At 41.0% G+C, this 21,476-nt stretch overlaps 1 protein-coding gene across 3 annotated transcripts in view; it reads right to left on the minus strand.

The window, feature by feature from the left end:
* Positions 1-21,476, minus strand: part of AGPAT4 (1-acylglycerol-3-phosphate O-acyltransferase 4) — a 71,942-nt gene that overhangs the window by 18,139 nt on the left and 32,327 nt on the right. For all 3 annotated transcript variants that reach the window (XM_071430397.1, XM_071430389.1, XM_071430379.1), the window contains 3 exons: positions 14,919-15,088; positions 6,717-6,878; positions 4,457-4,610 (listed from right to left, as the gene is read on the minus strand). In XM_071430397.1, coding sequence (XP_071286498.1) covers positions 4,457-4,610; positions 6,717-6,878; positions 14,919-15,086 — 484 coding nt within the window. In that variant the 5' untranslated portion in view covers positions 15,087-15,088. The remainder of the gene's footprint in view (positions 1-4,456; positions 4,611-6,716; positions 6,879-14,918; positions 15,089-21,476) is intronic.

Consider the following 21,476-nt stretch of genomic DNA (forward strand, 5'->3'; position numbering starts at 1 on the left):
ATAACAACACATTGAAATCTTTTGGTGCAAAGCAGAGCCAAACCCAAGACAATGAGAGCAATGTGCAGGAGTAAACAGACCTCTGTTATCCAGATGTAACTGAAGATAACTAAAGATTTTAGCTTTCTCATTCTGAGAGTGCAGGAAAAGAGTAACAATGAAAGTGTCCAAGAAAAAGGCTGCATGAAATTAAAATCTACCAGAAAGCATCCACAGTCAAAGAAGGACTAGCATGCTGTGTGACATGCTGAAACAGGTTATCATTAAACATGGATTATGTAATTGCATAATTAGAATTGGACATCTCATGACTTTCTCATCCAAAAGCTGAAGAGACCAGAAAATTCACATTGTAAAACAAGTGAAAAAACCCCTCCAAAGTATCTTGAAAACACTACAACTGTCTCACTCTCAGACTAATACAAGCAATACTTGAGAAGTTTTGCTTCAATTGTGTAATATTTTTTCAAAGGAGTTATATCTCAGAATCTCTTTTTCGTTAAAAACAAAACACAAATATTTTAAAGCTCTTTCTGTCAAAAACCGATTAGGTTTTTGTTTTTGTTTTCTAATCTCTGCCCAGCTTTTTTGTCATCTCATTAACTCTGGGTTTCATCTACAGCATTCTGACAGAGAGCTAAGTACTTAAGAATTTAAGATTTAATTTCTTAACTTCAACATAAAAAAAAAAACCTTTGGATTACATATCTAGAGAGGATTTTTCTTACTTTGACTGTCCTCTTAAATTTCACGCATTATTTTGTGGCCATGGTGGATTATGCCAGGATGATTCACTGACAAATCGACCTACAGGCAATGAGTGTGGCTACATGCATCTTCATACTAGCACAAAATGATCTGAAGACTGGAAAAGGGAGAGAAAGGTACAGTGGCATTCACTGTACTGCTGCTGTGACACCACTTTGACACAATCCTTTGATTTAACATTTCATTAATTGGGCCGGCTTGAAAAAAAACCACTCATCCTCTCAAACTTCGTTACTTGCTCTGGATGATGAATAGAAACCCACTTGAAAAAAAAATCCAGGACTGATATACAGCTCATGGGGGAACAAAAAGTCATTGCAATATGCCCAAACACTGTCATACCCCAAAACTCCATGAGAATATCACCCTGGAATTCTCATGCAGTCCCTCTGGGACAGCAGTTCCCAGCATGCACAACTGGAGGAAAAGGTACACAACAAAACTTGGGCTTATCTACAATCCATCGTGAAGTACATTATTAAGTACAAGTCTTTACTAAATAAAAGCAGCTGAAAGGAACTGCCTGATATACAGCCAGACAATAAAAGTAGTAATTAAATATATCTTTGGCAGTATTTGAGACATATATCTTTGGCAGTATTTGAGACATCTACTTTTACTGTAAGTAATAGATTCACGTCTTAGAAACAGATATGTATTTTCATTTGCTTCCATGAACAGTACAGGTAGCAAACAGCAATTTATTAAGAAAGTGAACAGCTTCTAGAAATTAAGTTCCTGGGGACTGCATCTGTAAAACCATACTGATAGGAATGGTCACTGACAAAAGTATCAGAACAAGTTCAGAAAATATTAAAAGCATTTCTTTAAGAATCAAATTATGTATGGAGATCTGAACTTCTGAAAGCAAGTTCTGAAGGAAAAAACAATCCCAATCCCATTATCACTTATGAAAGAAATTAGTAACAAGGGAAGGTTCTTTACTTGTTATTTTGCATGAAAGGTATTTTTATTCAAATACATCTGTTTATGCTGACAGATATGGCATCACTGGCACGAAGGCAGATTCCAATATATGCACAGTAAATAAACTCCTTCCAAAACTAAGTTTTTCACAAGAGGTGGGCTTGCCAGACTGATGTCATTAATGTCTATCTCCAACTACTGCAGAATTACTTCTGAACTCTTTCCTGAGTGACTGCAGCAGGTACCATTAAGACTTGATACAAAGTTTTGAAGAGGACCAACCTGTGATCTCTTCAGCCAGGGGTGAAAAACATCTACAGCCAGAGAAACCAGCATCTACCCATCCCATAGCACTACAGCCTTTGACAAGCTGAATCACACCCTTGTCAGAAAGGATGGAAAAAAATGGGACAGGAGCTCTGTCACACCCAGCTGTGAACTGGTCCCAAACCTGTGACTTGGCTCCACTGCTATGTTGTGCTGCAGCTACATCCCTTAGCAAGGCACTAAGGGATGCCTTAGTGCCTTGTGGGAGAGAGGCACAAAGAGAGAGAGGGAGAGCACAAAGTGCATCAGCCTAAACAGCACAGCTCAAAATGGACTCAGGCAGCTCAGCACCAGTTTCTCACTTTTAGAGATGCACTTTTAGGGATATGACCTAATTTCTAGATAGTATTACACTTCCAGATCATGGACTGTCTAAAGAGACTGCCACTACATTCTCTATTCAAAAAATCTGCATGGACTTATTATCTGTACATAATAATGCTACATGGAGTTCTAAAAAATAAGGCATTGTTTTCAGATGCTCTTTACATGAACCTCTTGTCTCTCTGGGAGAGAAACACATACCCAAGCAGTAACTTTTCTATCTCACTCTCATTGCAAAAAATAACAAGGCAAATAAAGCAACAAACCTAGAAGAACTTGCAGCACCAGTCTGGGGTCATTAAACTCTCAGAGATTTATTGGCTGGATTTTTAAGCTCAAGTTTTTGCTGAAACTGTGTATAAGAAGTTACGACTCTGCTTCTCCTCAAACCCTCACAGGGAAATACTGCCTTTGTCCTGGCCTTACACTGCTCCATCTAGCAATTTACAGCTTCTGGATTGAGGCAGTGACATATGCTCTACTCCCCTAAATAAATGAGTAATCTAGCAACCTCAGTCTCCTTTTTCTGAAGGTATTTCCAATATTTAGGGTCCTAGTAAGTGTTATGGTAGTGTGTGGCATGAATGTCCAAGACTTTTTATGTCACTTGGATATCCTAAAGTTGTTTCCTTTTGGAATGTTTTCCCACAATCAGCTGCTTGTCCACAATCATGCCCTATTTTGCTTACATTACACACAGCAGTGAAAAGAACAAAACAACCACCAAATAACCTGTTCCTGATTCCTAGCTCAGGGCATTAGAGGCCACAGAGTTTTGACTCAACCCTTCTTCTGTGCCTCAAGTCTACCACCCCCTGTTGTCCCCTCAGCAGAACAGGCACCCTTACTCCAAAGGCAAGGCTAAACTGTGCTCTTTGGGGGGTTGCTGGATGCTTCACGTAACCTCTTCTTCACGGACCAGAAAGGATCCAAGCTATGCTATCCATCTTGGGGGTGGAAACTTGTGGGTGCCTGGAAAGCTACAACAGTGGTATGATCTACCTGGCTTGCTAGAGGGTATTTAGGAGAAACACAAGAGATAGCAAGCCAGCTGACTGGGAAGCTTTCCTTACAGGAGCTATCCCAGATATGCCACATGAAAACACGTCTTCAAGGACAAAAGAAGTTTTGACATTAACTTCAGTCAAGCTGGAACATTTTCTTCTAAACCAGAAACCAATTATTTCTTTCTTAAACATCAGCCATCTAACACACAAATCTACCAGATCCCTAAGACTCTGTAACACTACAGCTACTTAGCACTGTCTTTCTTGTGCCCATGAACTACACAGCAGAAGACTGACACGAGTATTAGAAAAAGAATTTGATAGATAGTATTAGTCAAAGAATATCACTTCAAAGGCAACATGATGTGCAAAATGTTGTCACTTTAAAGTTGGCAAATGCAAGTAACCAGAAATAAATGGGGAGCTCAAAACAATATTAATAAAGAAAAAGTTACTCGTGTTTTATGATGTAGAAACTGTTTATGAATTTCACCTACATGTATCTTCAGCCAAGGCCTACTCCCCTTCCTCAGCTCCATTAAGAAACTCAAAAGAGCAAATCTATACAGAAATTTAAAGTAGAATATTTTTGGACTTTAAAATTGCATTATTTGAGGTAGTCATTTACCACAAGAAATTATTTTAAGACGCACTGCCTCAGACTCTCTACTGATGTATTTGCTTCATTTAGAATAGAATTGCTTAGCAAATACTAAGAAACACTGTTCTTTGGCAATAGGTACAAAATACGTAACAAAATACGTACCAATTGGTACAAAATATGCAACTGAGATTCCTCAACAAAGAGTCACAGTTAACAAAACATAACAATAAAAATTAAAACCCAAAAAAACCAAACAAAAAACCCCCACAAAAACCCCCAAAACAAAACAACAAAAAAAACCCCAACCAAAACCAACCCCACAAACTGATTCAGGATTTTGCTATCAAAACCAGAGGCTAGTGAAAAAACCAGATGCTTCTGAAAGCATCCCAGGATTTTTCTGCTAGGACACACACTACAGGGAAAAGAAAAGCATGGCAAACTGTCAGCAGTTAGAGGAGATAACCATTTAGCGTTGGTCCCCTGTGACTTTCCTTACCTACATTTCTCAAACACTGCACGGTGACAGCAAATCCTTTCGTTCGTGGCAGGAGGTGGTACTTGAGCTTGGGCAGACCTTTGGCTTCAGCTACCTTCATGCTGATCTGGTGCTTCTGTTCTGTGAACCTTGTGCCCTCACAATGAATCAGGAACTAAAACCAAGACAGAACTACAGTCAGACAGAAGCTCAGGTCTTCTGCTGACTGAACAGAGTTCTCTCAAATTCCCACCAGAACAACCCAAATTAACACTGGTAGCTGGGAGACATGTAGCCACACACACATTTATGTAATTTATCTGACTGAGGTAACAAATCCCAATCAACCAAAAAAAAAACCCCAAAACCCCAAATCCAAACACTCATCCAACCTGCTATCCAGTTTGAATCTCAGCCTTTAGGCTTTAACATTTGCTCTGCTACTTGCCATCAGAATGACTTGGTTTCTCTGAGTCACTCCATCTCTAATAAGCTGTTAGAAAACACTCAGAACATCCTCCTGTTGCAAATCTCTCTCTGATCGTAAAGTGTTCAAATATCATGGCATCTAAAACTTGCTTAGTGTCAAAACCAAACACATTTCTAGGAAATGCTTCAGTGCCCAGCTTGTTTGCCCTCACTCTAACCTGCCTGCTTTCCCTATGGCACTTGAGGTCCATGGAAAACTTCAGGCAGTGACTTTGATGGCAATGAGACAGCTGTTAACAGATGTAAGGCAGCACATGCAGGACAACTGAAAGGCTCATGCTCTTACGAACTAGACATGAATAATTACAATCTTGCCACTGGCAGGCAGGGGGAGAGCACATAGATCTTTGGAGATTTACCACTGGCTCATCTACTTTCTGCCAAGCATGAATGCAAGCTAACACATCAGAGAGCACTGCCAAATGACACAAAGTAAGTCCTCATAACCCACAGCAAAAATGTAGCCAAAAAAGACAGAGATATTGAAGAAACTAGCCAAGCAGCCAGCTTCAGTTCTAGCTCATCCAAGAGTGCTTTTACTCGTGTATTGCATGCATAATGTCATTCAGATTGATGAGACACAGAGGAACTGATGAGAAAGTCTCTCTAGTTCACTTAGCATGCTTTCCCTTCTCTACTTTCCAAGGTGCTATTCTTGTGCCTTTTGACATTATGTCATCATACAAAAGCAAATTAAAACTCCACACTGCAATAACCCCAGGTGTACATTAACAATTATCTCCCTTACATAGGTATAGCTCCTTTTTAGCAATCCCTCTACAAGAGAATCTACAGGATGGTGGTGGCTTGTGCTCACTGATTAGAGCTACATGTACAGAAAAGTCACAGGGCACAGGCAAATCTCTGGAGAGAAACTAAAATCCCAGAATCACCCCTTTGCTAGACAGCCTCCTGCCTGGAAGTCACATAAACCCTGAAGCACAGGGATTAGTTTTGATTGCTTAGCACTCATTTAAATCAATGACAATTAACAAAAGAAATTTGTTTCAGAGCATGAGAAATACAGCATATACATCTTCATGAGGAAACAGCAATAGTTTCTGTAGGCCCCAGGGATGCTGCTTAAGATTCCATTTCTTCAAATGAATTGCACTCTTGCCATCACTAGCTCAGAAGAACTCTAATTTTTATGATTTCTGAGAAGAGAAAAAATTCAAAGGCTTTTCATTCTCAGATAAAGAAATGCCAGGCAGGGTGAATACTAAAAAATTATGGGGATGCAAAAAGTAAGAATTTCTTGTTATTGAAAAGTGACACTAATCCTCTCCCTGGAACAGAGACAATGGCTACATCAGGCAACTTTTCTGACCAGGTGGCTTCCAATTCTACTGGGCCAAACACCTTCACAGGAATGGCAAAATCACAGGGAAGGAAAAAATTCTAGTGTATTAACTCTGCACTCTAAGGTGAAAGGAGAGCTAAGGTAACAAATATAGCTGATGCACTTCAATACAGCATTGTCACATGCAGTTCTTAGACAGCCATGAACCCTTGCATCTACCCCTATCCAGTGCCTGTAATGAGAGAACCACAAAATTTACTGAGTGCATCACAGTGCAGGTATTTTTGCAGTAGTATCTGCAGGGATAGGAAGGAAACAGACAGCACAGAACATGGGAAACTCCAGAGAGAATTCAGTTGAGAGTATTCTCCTGATACTCCCAAGGAAGCTAATGAATCAAAAGTCTCAGGAACAATCTGGTAAGCATCACATATTGCCTGTGCCTCTCATTCCTGTTACCTCATACTCCATTTGTTAAGCATCACTCACCCAAAAGTTTTCAGGGTAGTCCCGGAGATTGAGCAACTTCTGGACCACAGTTTTCCGATCTTCCTCCCACTTGCGCTTGCAGAAAACTATCTCTAGGAAATACCACATCCAGCCAATGATAGGCATGTAGGAGAGCTCCTTCTTTGCAAGCACTTTGGAACTCTGCAAGACAGAATCAAAGCGAGACAAACAGGGTTAAACCACTTAAGAGTGCACTGTGGGTATGGGACTTCCATAGCTAGACACAAAGATATCCATTTATATTGACCAGACCCAGTTCTGGTTTTTTAACACCAGTGTAAAAGCAAAACAAAGAAAAATAAGTTTCTCTCATAGGACAGAACAGTCAAATCTAATCTCTGGTATCTGCATGGAAGACTTCTAGAATTAAATATACATGAGTGTGTGTTGCTCTCTCCTACCCAAACACTGAAACCCAAAAGAAAAGTCAAATTCCTTCAAACATGGAGGAAATCCATGTAAATGACCTGAGCTGTATCAATCAAAATTCTTAATTCAATCAGATCCTGGCAGGGGCAGCTCAAGTTCCTTTAAGATACCTTGAAACTATACATCTCAACATGGAGGGGAAAAAAAAAAGGCAAAAGGAAAATAAAAAGCAGAGTCACAGAGCCACTGCAGCACAACATATTGATGCTATGCACACATGGTTTACCAATAGAAGAAACCTTAAACACTAGAAACAAAAGCAGCAATAAGAATACTTAATTTGTGTTCAGTTTGTTTATGAAAGGGCATACTTAGAGTAGTGAATTTCTCATCAAAGCATGCTTCTGGAGTAAGAAAAAACAAAAAAGCATTCTTTCTGTCTCATAGGTGTGACAGACACTGAAGTGACTGGTCCAGACACTTGACAGGAAGTCTGTGATTTATCAAGCATTCAACATGTTCTGTACATTAATCCTACTCCAGAATTTAACTCTGTGATCATTTCAAACTAATATCCCCTAGGGCAGGAGAACTGATTCCATGTGCTCCTTTCCAGTCTTCCAAGCCAGCCCACCCTGGTGAGCTGTCTTACATTTCACTTGGTTATTTAATCAATGAAATGGCACATGTGTGTTCATAAAGAAATTGTTGCTTCAGCCTTTCCTAAAAAAAAAGACATTTCCTTAGAAGAAAGACAGGAGTAATTACAGTCCAGTTTCTGACCATGATATTTTTATAAGCTAGCCCAACAAAAAGCTCTGCAGATGGATTCCAGGATATGGAATTTGACTAGAAATTACTTACTGAGAAGTTACCATCAACAGATAATAAATAAAAGGAAATATTTATTTTTTTAGTCACTCTTGTTCATTTGGCTGCTACAAGAAGAGACTTGACCTAATTCTTTATCTCAGACCATTTTTTTCATCCGCTCTCCTTCCTTGAGAAGGAAAATACCTTAAATAATTAAGCTATCTAAAAGCTTAAGACTGGAAGGCAAGTGCACATCACACAGCTTCACCAACAACTATTACACAGAAGCAGAACAGAGGATGACAGAGAGTTCCATTTCTAAGAATGGGGGAACCATCTCTATCAAATGATTTAATGCTTTGCAATAATAGTGCTCCCTCTTGAGAATTTGAGAACTTCATAATTTCAGTGATGGGCTCAGATCAGACTCCAAACCCACTGCTCCCTGAGAAGCAGCTACAGTAATTTCAGTTTCAAGCCATGTTGTACATTAGTGCCCATTACATGACAGCAGCAACACTGAACCCAGCCTCCTCTTCCAGCTCCACAAACTGGGCACAGAGAAACAGGCTCTCCTTTTACCACTTTCCTGCACAAGGAGGCCAGCAGCAGCCATATCACCACTAACCCCACCCCACAAAAGAGAAGAAACCTCAACATGTTCTTAAAGCTTATTTACAGTAAGTGTTCAGTGTCATAAGAACTGCCGTAACCTAACCTAAGTGTACTCTGTGTAGAGTGCACAAAGCCTCCAGAACACAGTGTCAGAAGAGACAATGTAATAGCTGTCCTGCAGTCCTTAAAGTGCAGGAATTACAGTCCAAAAAGCTAGCTAAATGACTATTTCACCATATCTATTTTCTAATCCTTTACATATTTTAAAAACAGCATGAGTTACACAAGAGGCAGGAGAGAAGTTGCACCTGGCCCAGTAAAACCAAGAAATGATACTGTGAGATAAAGTGAGATACAGAACACAGGTAGTGTGTTCTGTAGCACAGGTATAACCACATAAGCACAACAGATGTCTGAACTCTTCCCTGGAGCACGTTCTTATTCTTTCACTGCACTGATGCATTTTTAAAATTTAAAAGCCCTCTTTTAGACACGTGTTACTATGACTCCTTAGATGCACACAAAAATAAACTAAATCACCTCACACTATTTTATGCACCCATCTGTTCTAGCAGTAGAAGGAAGGCTAACAACAGAACTAATTAGACAAAGGAAACTCCTCAGTGCATTATGCTGGCAGGGCTGTTCTTGTGAGGGAGGAATACATTAGGCCTCCCCTTGGAAGCTGCCCTGTATCCTGGGGAATGGAGATGCTGCAGAGCAGAGCCACAGAAAGGGACCTGGGAGTTCTGGCTGCTGGCAAGTTGAACCTGAGTCAGCAGTGCCCTGGCAGCCAGGAGGGCCAACCCTGTCCTGGGGGACATCAGGCACAGCATCACCAGCTGGGCATGGGAGGGCATTGTCCTGCTCTGCTCTGAGCTGGGGCAGCCTCACCTCGAGTGCTGGGGGCAGTTTTGGGTGACACAATGTAAAAAAAACATTGAACTGTTAGAGAGTGTCCCGAGAAGAACCACGAGGATGGTGGAGGGCCTTGAGGGGCAGCTGAGGTCACTTGGTCTGTTCAGCCTGGAGGAGACTGAGGGCAGACCTCAGTGCAGTCACAGCTTCCTTGTGAGGGGAACAGGAGGGGCAGGCACTGATCTCTGCTCTGTGGTGACCAGTGACAGGACCCAAGGGAATGGACTGAAGCTGTGTCAGGGGAGGTTTAGGTTGGATATTAAGAAAAGGTTTTTCACCCCAAAGGGTTTAGCACTGGAACAGCTCGCCAGGGAAGTGATCACAGCACCAGCCTGACAGAGTTTGAGAAGAATTTGGACAATGCTCTCAGGCACCTGGTGTGACTCCTGGGGATGGTGCTGTGCAGGGCCAGGAGTTGGACTTCATGATCCTTGTGGGTCCCTTCCAACTCTACATGTTCTGTGATTCTGTGATCCCTCTTACAATAACTAGAGCTGTTTTGTTTCAGTCATCTACCCATGCACAGCTCCTGTGAAAGTACCTGGGGGGAAAAATGCAACTATAATATAATTGACTTCAGCCACTAACTTTTCCTTTACTAAAGTGCTTTGGTAAACATGTGACAGTTGCTTTTAATATTCAAATTCAGCTTGTTCAACAGAAAAATAACTATTAAAAAGTGCTGATTTATTCCATGTAATCTGCCTTCTTGAAAGAAGTCAAACATTTTCAGTGCTCAGAATGGTGTAATTTCAACAGATGTTGAATGAAATTACCACTGGACAGGAACAACTTATCTACAATACTAACATTTTAATCCAAGTTAATTTATTTTGGCCAAGTTTGTTCAAATGAAATACCCATGAAGTTCTCCTTCATGAATGACTGCACCAACATCACTTTAAAAAAAGTATTTTTACAAACTTGCTTTAGTGCATTTGATCAACTGCGCTGTCAAAGAAAGAAAATCATGATTCTACATGTCCAGCCGCAGTTATTCAACACCTCTGGTTTAAAGAGCACAACAAACAGCATGAAATCAATGTGAAAGCTGGAAGTGTCCAACAAAAGTTGTTCCTGAGTTTTAAAACAAGTTCATTGTAGTGCAAACCATTAGCAACAGCAATCTGCCTTGTAAGTTACTTGCTCTGCAGGCTCCCTTCAGCACTGACCTACTTTCAATGATTCCAACTGCTCTACTTTTGAAATATATCACTCCTTCATATTATACTCTCTGGGACATCATGATGGCTAGGTATGTTTCTTTAGTCACTCAAAGCCATCATTCCAGAAATTTAGTTATGCTCCTAATTCCTCATGCTTCATATAGAATAAAATTTCTCCATGTTGGAAGGGTAACACAGACTTACCACTAGTAAGCCTGATTTTGTCCCTTTACCATTTCAAATCTAGTTTAAAAATGTGTGAATATATTAAAATGCACAAACAACCTGCCTACACACCTATTAGTCTCATACAATAATATAAAAAAGTATCTTCTCACACCTACATTTAAGGCCACACTCAGCTTTTCAAACAGCAAGCTTCAACATAAGCAACTCTCAAATAAAATTAAGTTTCCTGACATATGGAACTGGTAGGTAAGGTTAAAACCAGCAGGTTTTGCTTTAATTTTTACCAATATTAATGTCTTCATCTCAGACAAATGACTGTTAAAATTACTAACAAAGCTATTTTATTGCTGCTGTGTCAGACCAAGCAACAAAGCAGTGAATCCAGGCAGGGAGCATAATAAAGTGCTTTTGGTAAGAATCCTGAATAAGAGCTCCCTCCTCAGAACTTGCCCATGTCCTGATTTTGAGTTCTGGTGTCCAGTTGGGTGTTTTTTCACGAGAATGGTTAGCAACACACCTTGAGGAAAGTAAAGGCTACTAATGCATTTGAATGGGGACACAGTGGTAAGGCTGTCCCAGCTAATAAGGTAAATCCTAGGACTGGAACGTCACAGGCAGGAAAAGGGAAGGAAACAGCAGAGAACCTCACATGCCAAGATCTGAGTCCTTAGAAGAACAGTCAGATTCACAAACCTAAAAACAGGCAAGAGAGACTATGCAACTCCTACTCCATCTCCCAGAAACAGCAAAAAAAACCCAACTCCTAAATCACACTGATAAACCAAAGCCACACTGATAGAGCTTTATAAACTTGTAGGGATTATGGCAATTTGGGTATAAGGAGAAAGCCAGTCCAGGAGAAGAGAGACAAGAGAAGGAGCAGAGAAATGCACAAATTCGATGTTTCAATAAGATCAGAAAAGGCAGTTTTCAAAAGGGAAAGCCTTTTTTTTTTTTGGGAACCAAAGGGGCAAGACAAGTTTAAGGATGTTTAATATTGTTTTCAAATAAACAAAAACAATGTCTGGATTTCAGCTGCAACAGAGCCAATTTTCTTCCCAGTAGCTGTGTTTTGTGTTGAGGAGGAGAATAATGCTGACAACACACGGATGTTTTAGTTGTTGCTAAGCAGTGTTTACACTACATCAAGGACTCTGGCTTCTCACCACCCTGCCAGCAAACAGACTGGTGGACACAAAGAGCTGGGAAGAGACACAGCAGGACAGCTGACTCAAATAGCCAAAGGAATATTCCATACCATTTGATGTTATGCTCAGTATATAAACTAGGGGGAAAGATGGCTGGGGACCGCTGCTAAGGAATTGGACTGTGGTGAACAACTTCATTGTGGATCATTTGTTTTATACACTCTGCTTCTTTTATCACCATCATTGATTATCATTAATTTTGTCCCTTCCTTTTCTGTCCTATTAAACTCTACCTCAAGCCCAAATTCCTTCCCCTCCCTCCCCCAATTCTCTCCCCCATCCCATGGGGGGCAGGCAGTAAGCAAGTGGCTGTGTGGTGTTTAGCTGCCTGGATGGTTACACCACAACAACCAAGCAAAAAATTACAACATTTAAGGGCTTCATTAAAGAAACGTTCTAGCTGTAAAATACTGAGAGTTTGAACATGCTTTTGACACTCTTAAGAGCTGCAGGGCAGAGCTGGATGTCACAACAAAGCCATTCTGCCGGCTAAAGCCAAGCACAGTCAGTTCCAACTCCTTTGGCTCAAAGCTGTCTTCACCTTCTCCCTCTTCCCCCTCCCCAGTCATTTCTCCCCTCTTCACTGGATTAGTTAAGGCAGAAAAGAGACTGAAAGAGTTTTAAAACATGGCCAAACAGGGCAGACAAGCATCATAACAGACACAGGAGACTGCATGCGCCAGATTTCCTTTTCAGCAGCAGCGGACATGAGATAAGCTGAGTAAGGTGTTGGCTGGTACCCAAAGTTTGCATAGAAACTTCACGGAGTATACAATTAAACATCATTAAATATAAACACCCATTGGCTCACAAAGTCCCTGAGCTACAAAACACCAGAGGCTGTGACACCTCAGAAAGGCCCCTGTGTACCTGACTCCTTCTTACAACTCTTTTCCTAAACACCAGCCTTTTAAAGGTTTTTGTGTTCCTAACTATGCTGCCACACCATGCCCTGAAACTCTGCACAAGGGAAGCTCACGTAAGGCAGCACAAGTCACCAACCTACACTCCTCATCACTGCACAATCACCTACTCTTGCACTGGCCCAAGACAAGTACCAGTACAGCAATATAGGCAATCCAATCAGGAAAATCACTGTTTGGTATCTTCCATTCTTTATATTTGTTTTTTTTTTGTTTTTTTTTTTTTAACATGGCTTAAGAAGAACTTGGGCTGGTTGCCCCAAGAGGGAAATGCACTGCTTTGTTAAGTAAAGACATCTATGCAAATGAGAGCACATGAAAACTATTTCTTCTGGGAACAGTTTCTGGGAAGTAAAACCACAGTACATTTCTCAGGACTGAAATAGTTTTGTGTTGGTTGTTTGGGTCTTTTGTTTACTTGCTTTTGTTTTGCTGTTAAAGAAAAAAAAAACTCAAAACCACAACCAGCATATATCAGTTTCTAAAATAATCCTAAGATTAGCATAAATGCAAACTGAATAATATATGCAAGCAGCCAAAAAAAGGAAAAGAATCTTTTCAGTTAGTGCAGCACAGTAATTTCAACAGCTGTTTCTACTTTGTGGTTTCCTTATGTGTAGGTAACAACATAAAATACTAAAACAGAAACCTTATTAACTTGGAAAACTATTAAAAAAATTGCAGCTAGTAAGATTCCATCCAACTACACAGCCACAATGTAAAACAAGGTATTTTTCACCTTGTAGGCCCCTATTACTTTGTGCAGAAGCAATCCCTCAATTTTCTACATTGGTGTTTTCTGAAGAAGCACCTACCTGACCCTCAAAAACACAGCTTTATTTAGAGAACTGAGGGCATCTGGCTTACCAAATTAGACAGACTGTACTTCAGCACCACTGTTTTTTTGCACATACACTTGCCTGATAGGAACAGGTTTCCCTACATTTCCTACTGTTCCATGCCATCCTGCAGCTCTGTACTCAAGTCCTAGATAATATGGCAGAAGTTACTCAGAAGCCAACAGCCATTTTGGTTACACAAAGAGCCTGTAATGCTTAGGTTCACTTTCCTCCCCTTTTAAGGCCCCGTTTTTGTTAAAGAGACTGCCATTATTCTAATTTGAAAGTGACAGGAGTAGTGCCTAAATGTCCAGAAAATGCAAGAAGTCCAAAGGGAAGGCCACAAAAATCAGAGGTTCACACAATCCAAGGTCAGGACTTTTGCCAGTGGCCAGTATCAAAGCTAGAAGGATGCTGAAGAACACTGCCAAAACGAGCCACTGGTTTTCTTCCTTATGAGGGAGGAACTCTTATCTAAATCCTGTACAGACAGAGAATACCATCACCATCACAGAATGAAGTCAGGCTGATTTAGATGGGGGCTTGAACTATCCCCATGATCTGACAGGGGAAACAAAAAAGCAACCCAGAAAACAAAGGCACATGAACCCCTAGCTTAATGCAGCAGTGTATTCAACCATGAATAACTCATTCCTCCCCCATCTCTTACTGCTTTTAGCTGGTCACTGCTTTCACTTAAGATGGCTGCTCTTTCATTCTGGGAGAGGCAGGCTACATCATTCAAACTCTAGCCGTGGATTTGTAAGGCTACACTGGAAAAAGCAAACAAATTCTGTAATTAAACTGGGAAAGAATCACGGGCTAGCTCATCTTTGTGCAGCACAAGGAACTGCAATAGTTACTTAGTAAACACACAGAGAGAAATAACTGTAATGATCTCCACAGGTTAAGAAAATATTTCCTTCATCAGCTTTAACTGCAATGCTTTTAAAATAGCTGTGGTTTCCTGAGCCATCCTGTCTCCACATACTTGCACTGCACTGCTTTAGGTTCACCTCTAATTTTGGACAGCAGCCTAGTGAAATTTGAGCATGGATCTGTTAATTCAAAAACACAATTAACTTATTTTGCTGTTTTTTCCACATCCAAGGACATTTATCTTATATACTAAGTAACTCACCCCCAAGACCCCAAATCTCTCACAAAAGTTCCAACCACAGAGAAAGTCAATTTCAAAGTTGTGATTAAGGATTACGATGGCATTCTCCTTCCCGTACTTGTGGTAACTCTCTGGGTCAGTGTAAAGGGTGCAATCGGTGCCTGACCACCATTCCAGCAACATCACCATCTCTGAAACAAAGAATGAGAAATATGTGAATGCACACAGTATCTGCAAAACCACAGATCAGTAATGTGTTGAAAACATCAGTCACCTCAATGGCATGTGGCAAAGAAAGTGCTGTAATGAAGAACACGTAAGATCTTTACAAGCTGGAAAGTGATTTCTCAGCAGTATCCTAGTGACTATCATATGCCTTTCATTTCCTATTTGCTTGTTCCATTATCAAGCACAGGCTTGTACTGTACACTTTGTGTTTGTTTTGCTTGGAACTTTAAGTCTGACCACAAGACTTGTGAATCAAACCTTTATTTAGCGAAATCACTCTGGTCTGGGGCACAGGAAATTGAGGTGAGTCAGTAAAGCCAAGAAACTCGGAGAGCTCTATCTCCACAGAGATGGAAAATGAAAACCTGAAAAAAATGGCTCTCCTAAAGCAACCCGTGTCTTGAGCTGGGAGTACCGTGGGACTAAATGAAAGCTGGCTGTCTGAGACTGAAAAGGAGTTAAGGGACATGTCTGCCTCCTGACAAAGCTGTCAGGTAAGTTCTGAACCAAAGCAAAGGTCTAATGCAAGGGGCTATTCCTTGTTAAGCGAAACGTATCTCTCTGGTGCCACATGAATGCCTCTGCTGGAAGGATGAGATATCCAAGATGCTCTCCTGGCTTAAGACAAGCCTGAAGACACCAAAAATGCTCATTCACCTCAGGAAAGATCAAAATCAGGCCAGTCTTTGAAACACATTTGAATTCCTTTCTACTTTGGTCCCATCTACTGACAGAAAACATAAACCAGCTAGGAACAGGTCTACATTTCCAGCCATCATGAGTAAAATTATCTGCCTGAAGCTCTTGGATGACATTGTGCTGTACATTGGAGAACAGGCATTAATGATCTGAATGAATTCTATTTAACAGTGCTACAGGCAGGCTAACAGACAATCTCTATTCAGGTAACATTACCTTAATATACCTTAATAAAAGCGTGTTTATGATACACAGATAAATGATTGACTTGTCAGTCCACTTGCTTACTTCTAATCAGGGAATGTGACTACTACTGCAGCAGGAGTACATTATTAATTAATGCATGCTATTATGCATCAGAACAATAGCCTTAGATGTGGAGGGAGACCTAAAGTGAGATATGCCAACCAGGGAATGGCAGATTTCACTGACTGCAAACTAATTTTTCAGTGAAAACCAAAGATGTTCACATCTCAGCAAGGCAGCTGTGAAGATATAGAAGCAAATACCTTGAAGACTTCCCCTGCAAAGTGCTGCCTTGTGAAACACACTAAGGTCATGGATTTCTATTAAATTTATACTGGAAATAAAAGCCCCCCAGTCCCTGAAACACAGCAAAATTGAGTAATAGCTGGGGAAAAGAACCATCCCACATTTTAATTTGCAAACTTTTGCGGAATCTACAGTCACATCCTAGGGCAGAACACCATCACAGAAAAGAAAGGGAATTAGTGACAGGATTCAATCTTTTGCTTAACTAGGAATCCAACTAAGAGAAAAAAATGACTGCCATATGACTTTCCCTCTTTATAACACCTCCTGCCATTAAATCTATTCCCTGGGAAAGAAAACCAAACAGCCAGAGATGACAAAGGTAAGGCTGTCTTCACAAAAAAAGCCAACTTTACCTGAGAAAAGTCCTCCCACTTCAAGTGTTAATTTTTTATTTATTTTGTGTTTTACTAAGGAATTTGAACAAAACTAATAACATATCGTGAATCTTACTATACAGGTGTGCCACATGCATAGAGTTTGATATATTCAGTTTGATATATTCAGTTTCAAATACATTCCAAAAAAGCACAAGCAAAATTATTTCTAGATGTGCTTTGATTTTTCAGGCTTCATATAAGCAGGATTTTTGTTTGAATAAATACTGCAGAAATAGGTCCCTATCCCTCACCTCACATGCCATTTGTCACTGACGTGCTCAGGCAGCTGCTGCAGAAACACAAAGCAGGCACTGAACACCACTGTATTAAAAGACAGTAAATACCATCTGCCAGCCTCTAATTTCTTAACATGTTTCTTTCCCTCATCTTCCCTACTCCTTCTTTCCCCCTCTTCCTAGCCTCCTTTCTCCTTGTGGATCTCAAGCAATGATAAGTAGTGTCAGTTTGTGCTACTCTTGCATTGTGTCACCAGCTTACTTCCACAACCTTGCACAGAAATTTACTACCCAGCAACCTGCTCTGTGGCTCAGCCACACAAGGTCACCCCCATACACACTCTCCTCCCTCCTTCACAGTACAGAGATGATCAGAGGAAGTTTCTTCCTTTGTATGCCAGTCATAATGTATGAGCAGAAATCAATTGCATAGAGAGTAGAAAAAAAGATTCTTTTGCCCCTTTAATGAGGTTTTGGAGTTTTACTGCCAAAACTGAGCTGATGAATACATATTCAAACACATTGTGAGGGTTCCTACCTTTCAAGCAGTTCCCACCTTCAAAGCAATTCCTCCAGTGACACTGCCAAACAATTAAGGCAAAGGAAGGAGAAAATCCAAAGGAACTTGAAATCTCCACTCCTTGCTTTGAAGGCAGACTCCTTGCAGTGCATTACAACTAGCTTCAGAAGAAGCTGATGGCAGAAAGAAATAATAACTTCAAATGCTTAATATGGATACCCTGTGTGCCTAGGAATTTTGAGCTTTTCTACCTCTCTGAAATAAAAAAAACACTCATCCTGCTTCAAAGAACACCCCTACCTCCTGCAAGAGTAGTTAGTTTCCTTGCCCTTCACTGCACAAATCTGAGCTGCTCCAATGCCAGTACTTCCAGAACTAGTAACTACGAAAAAAATCTCCAAGGCAGAGCTGAACTATAAGTCATTAAATGAAAAACAGCATTTAAGGCAAGAAGGGAAACACACAGAGTTTACTGAGACTTCCACCTCAAAGTTTTGCAAGAATGAGCCATTAAAACAGTTAATACTGTTATTCTGTAGAAGGTGTTAGAAATTCCTTTAGCTAACTGTTCTTGATAAGGACCAGATGACCTGCTGTGGCTCCTTCTAACCTTATCCATTCTGTAATTATAAAAAGAATAATTAGAAAAAGAACTCAGAAAATTCTTATGGGAATATATAGTAAAAGCATAGCAAACTCTCCCATACAAATAAAAGCATAACAAATGGGCAAGCTGTTGACCATTATTTCAAAGAGCAAACAGGGTGAATGACTGCATGGTGAATGACTGCACTGCAGACAACACTGGGGAAAGCATCCTAAAAAATGCAAAAATAAGGCTAAAGACAGACTGACAGGTAACCCAGTGCAGAGTCTGTGCCTTGCAATAACTTACTACCTTTCCAGATTTTCAGACTACACCTATTAGGGGCACTTCCTAAGAATTTTTCATAGAATGAAGTCTACAGGTAACTAAGAAAAGCAAGTCTATATCTTCCCTAAACTACCCAGAAGCCCTCTGTGCATCACAGGCAGGGTTAAACCTCTGAATTCACTGCAAAGCTGCCTGAGAGTTTTTCTAAATACTTCCAAGTATTCCTTACAGAGGCTACTCTACTGTTTCATTCTGCTGTCTAACCTGACCAGGCATTTATTTCTGGGCTCTACTTCCTTCTTCTCTGCAAAAGCTGCAAGTAATTTTGAGGAAAACTTGAAGGCAGCAATTCTGCTTGCATTGATTAGGTACATGAAACTAGAGCTCAGAGCTGAATATTGCTACATGTCCACAGGAAAAATGTTTAAAATAACTTATTTTTATAACAAACCATATATATCTTTCCTGTGAGGGGCAACAGAAACTGGTTCTTGGGGGAAAAAACCCCTGCAGCTGGAAAGTCAAGCAATGCCTCTCTCCCTTCCCCCAGATAAGTGGGAGGTCGTACAAGAAGCCCGGCCAGACCAAGCATCAGCTTTCCAGCTTCAGATTCTCTTCCATGAATGTGCTGCACCAATGAGGTATAATGGAGTTTTCTGGTTCACTCCAACACAGTGGGCCTGTCTTCCACCTGTGGGAAAATGTAGGATGCCTGGTTTTCTGTGATTTTGTGGGTTTAAACAGAAGACCAAAATCCAGCCCACTCTTTCCTTAGCACCACCACATGTCCCACTCCCTACCCCCACCATCTACTACAGCTGGTGGTGAAACCATTGATATCTTTGGACTTGTTTCTCCCTCCCTTAAAGCTGTCTTGCAGCAAAAGTACTGGCTGAAGGCAGGGAGGGGTTATGGGGAATCATGCACACAAATTTAAAAACAAAAAAAGCAAAACCCTTCTCTTGTGTCTTCAGTCTGGTTTTGCAGATTTTTGCCCCAGTCTCCTTGGAAGACCCTTTAAGCAACTTCCTTGAATAACACTTTAACTAATTATATGTCTGTGCTTTTAAGGACAGAAATCACCAACAGAGAGGAAGGAAGAAATGGTGACTTTTAATTCCCCACTCGTCACAATGAGTTACTGGATGTGCTTGCAAGGAGAAAGATAAGCACAGCACAGCCCTTTCACATATTCAGGTTCCAAGTCACAAACATTTGCTTGCAGGAGATTATTTTAACATACCTTCCTTCAACAATCATATATTCCAACACAGATAATGCGCTGCATTTGCCACAAATGACTGAGGACAGTATAGCACGTGCTGATCAAGGGAATTAGTACAACAAACAGTGAAAGAAAACATGTTGCTTGGCAAGTTCCTATGGCACTGACGTTTGCTCTGTGTGGGCACAAAATCAGGCAGTTGCTCTCTTCCGGATGCGGTTTCTTGTTGTCCAAAACACCACTGGCTTTTTCTACTGTGTGCAGAAGCAGCACCACAGAGGAACTGCTTAGCAAAGAACAAATGGTTACAGCTCATTCACTGCAAGTCACTGTGCAAAAGGAACACCAGTCTCATTCCAATGCTTTCTTTTAAGCAGTTTCCTATACACATGCACACACACACCCAGAAATATTTTTTGATTTAGGCATCCTTGGCCTACTTGTAGGCTTTATTATTTTAAGCCTGCATAGTGTCCCTTCCAAGCTATCTGAATAAACCTTTCACTGTTACGAATGGTACATCATGACTAGTGGGTTTATTACAGAGACCTTAACATTCACTTCCTTGTGGGAATTAGTTACCAGCAGAAGGGAGATGACAGCCTGAAAGGAAGTGCTCAAGCTACCAATCAACCTCCAGCTAGCAGGTGATCCCAAGAAGCTTGTGGGAAGAAGTCACTGACCCTCTTACAGTGGCAAGTTAATTGAGAAGAAACAACATGTATCTGTCCTGAGAACACATGCATGTTTTCCATGTTGGTGGATTCATGTAAGTGACTTCTGCTTCCTCTTAAAGAAAGCCTAATCTATAATACTCTAAAACCAGTCAGAAGATAGCTGGGAAATGATGATTATGAAGCTATTGCTAATGCCACCTCCACGATGCCTGTGCACCTCCAACACACTATTCCACAGACAGTTCTGTCACTGTCTGTTCTGTATCCCTACTCTATCTAAATACATATGTACCAACTCTCCTTCCTCTGACAGGCTAAATGGGGAAATAGATAAATTAACCTTCAATCAACTGTTCTCAACCTGAGTTTAATCTGAATCTTGCAATTTCTCTTTTAAACTTGAAGAAGGCTTTCTGCATGCAAATCCTTTCCAGTTTTTCAGGTATGTCACAACTGGTCAAATAAAAACAATACTTTTGACGACAAATCATTTACATGATGCATTTTCCTTAACCCTCTCCCAACTGTGCTCAACCAGACAACATCACCCCAAATAGTAAAGACCAAATATGCCAGAGCCTCCTGTTAACCATGAGGACAGGCAGTGCCTGTTACAGTACTTTATGATGTCTGTCCAACAGCACTGCTCACAGGAAATGCCCACCAAACCCACAGCCTGTGGAGGAGCCTCACACCAGAGCAGGGGGGATGCCTGAGAGGAGGCTGAGACTCCATGGGAGACCCATGGAGAGAGGGGCCCTCCTCCCATGCTAGAGCAGCCTGTCCTTGAAGAACTGTACCCCATGGAAGAGTGACCCAGGCTGCAGCGGTTTGGGAGGACTGTTGCCTGTGGGATGGACTCACGTTGCACCAGTTTGCAGGGAGCTGCTACTCCTGAGATGGACTCAGGCTGGAGAAGTTCATGGAGAACTGTCTCCTGTGGGAGGGACCCCACAGTGCAGCAGGGGAACGACCCCTCTCCCTGATCAGTGGGAGAAACCACGGGTGAGAAACTGACCATAACCCCCATTCCCTGTCTCCTTCTGCCACTGGGGTAGGAGGTAGATCTGGGAAGGAGGGAGGGGTGGGGGAAAGTGTTTTTAAGGGCTTCTTTTACTTCTCATTCTCCTGCTCTGGCTTTGTTTGTAATAAATTCACTTCATATCTCTTAAGTTGAGCTATTTTGCC

Source organism: Agelaius tricolor, unplaced genomic scaffold, assembly GCF_023055355.1.
Source record: "Agelaius tricolor isolate 1412-34295 unplaced genomic scaffold, bAgeTri1.0.p SCAF_1, whole genome shotgun sequence".
NCBI lineage: Eukaryota > Metazoa > Chordata > Aves > Passeriformes > Icteridae > Agelaius > Agelaius tricolor.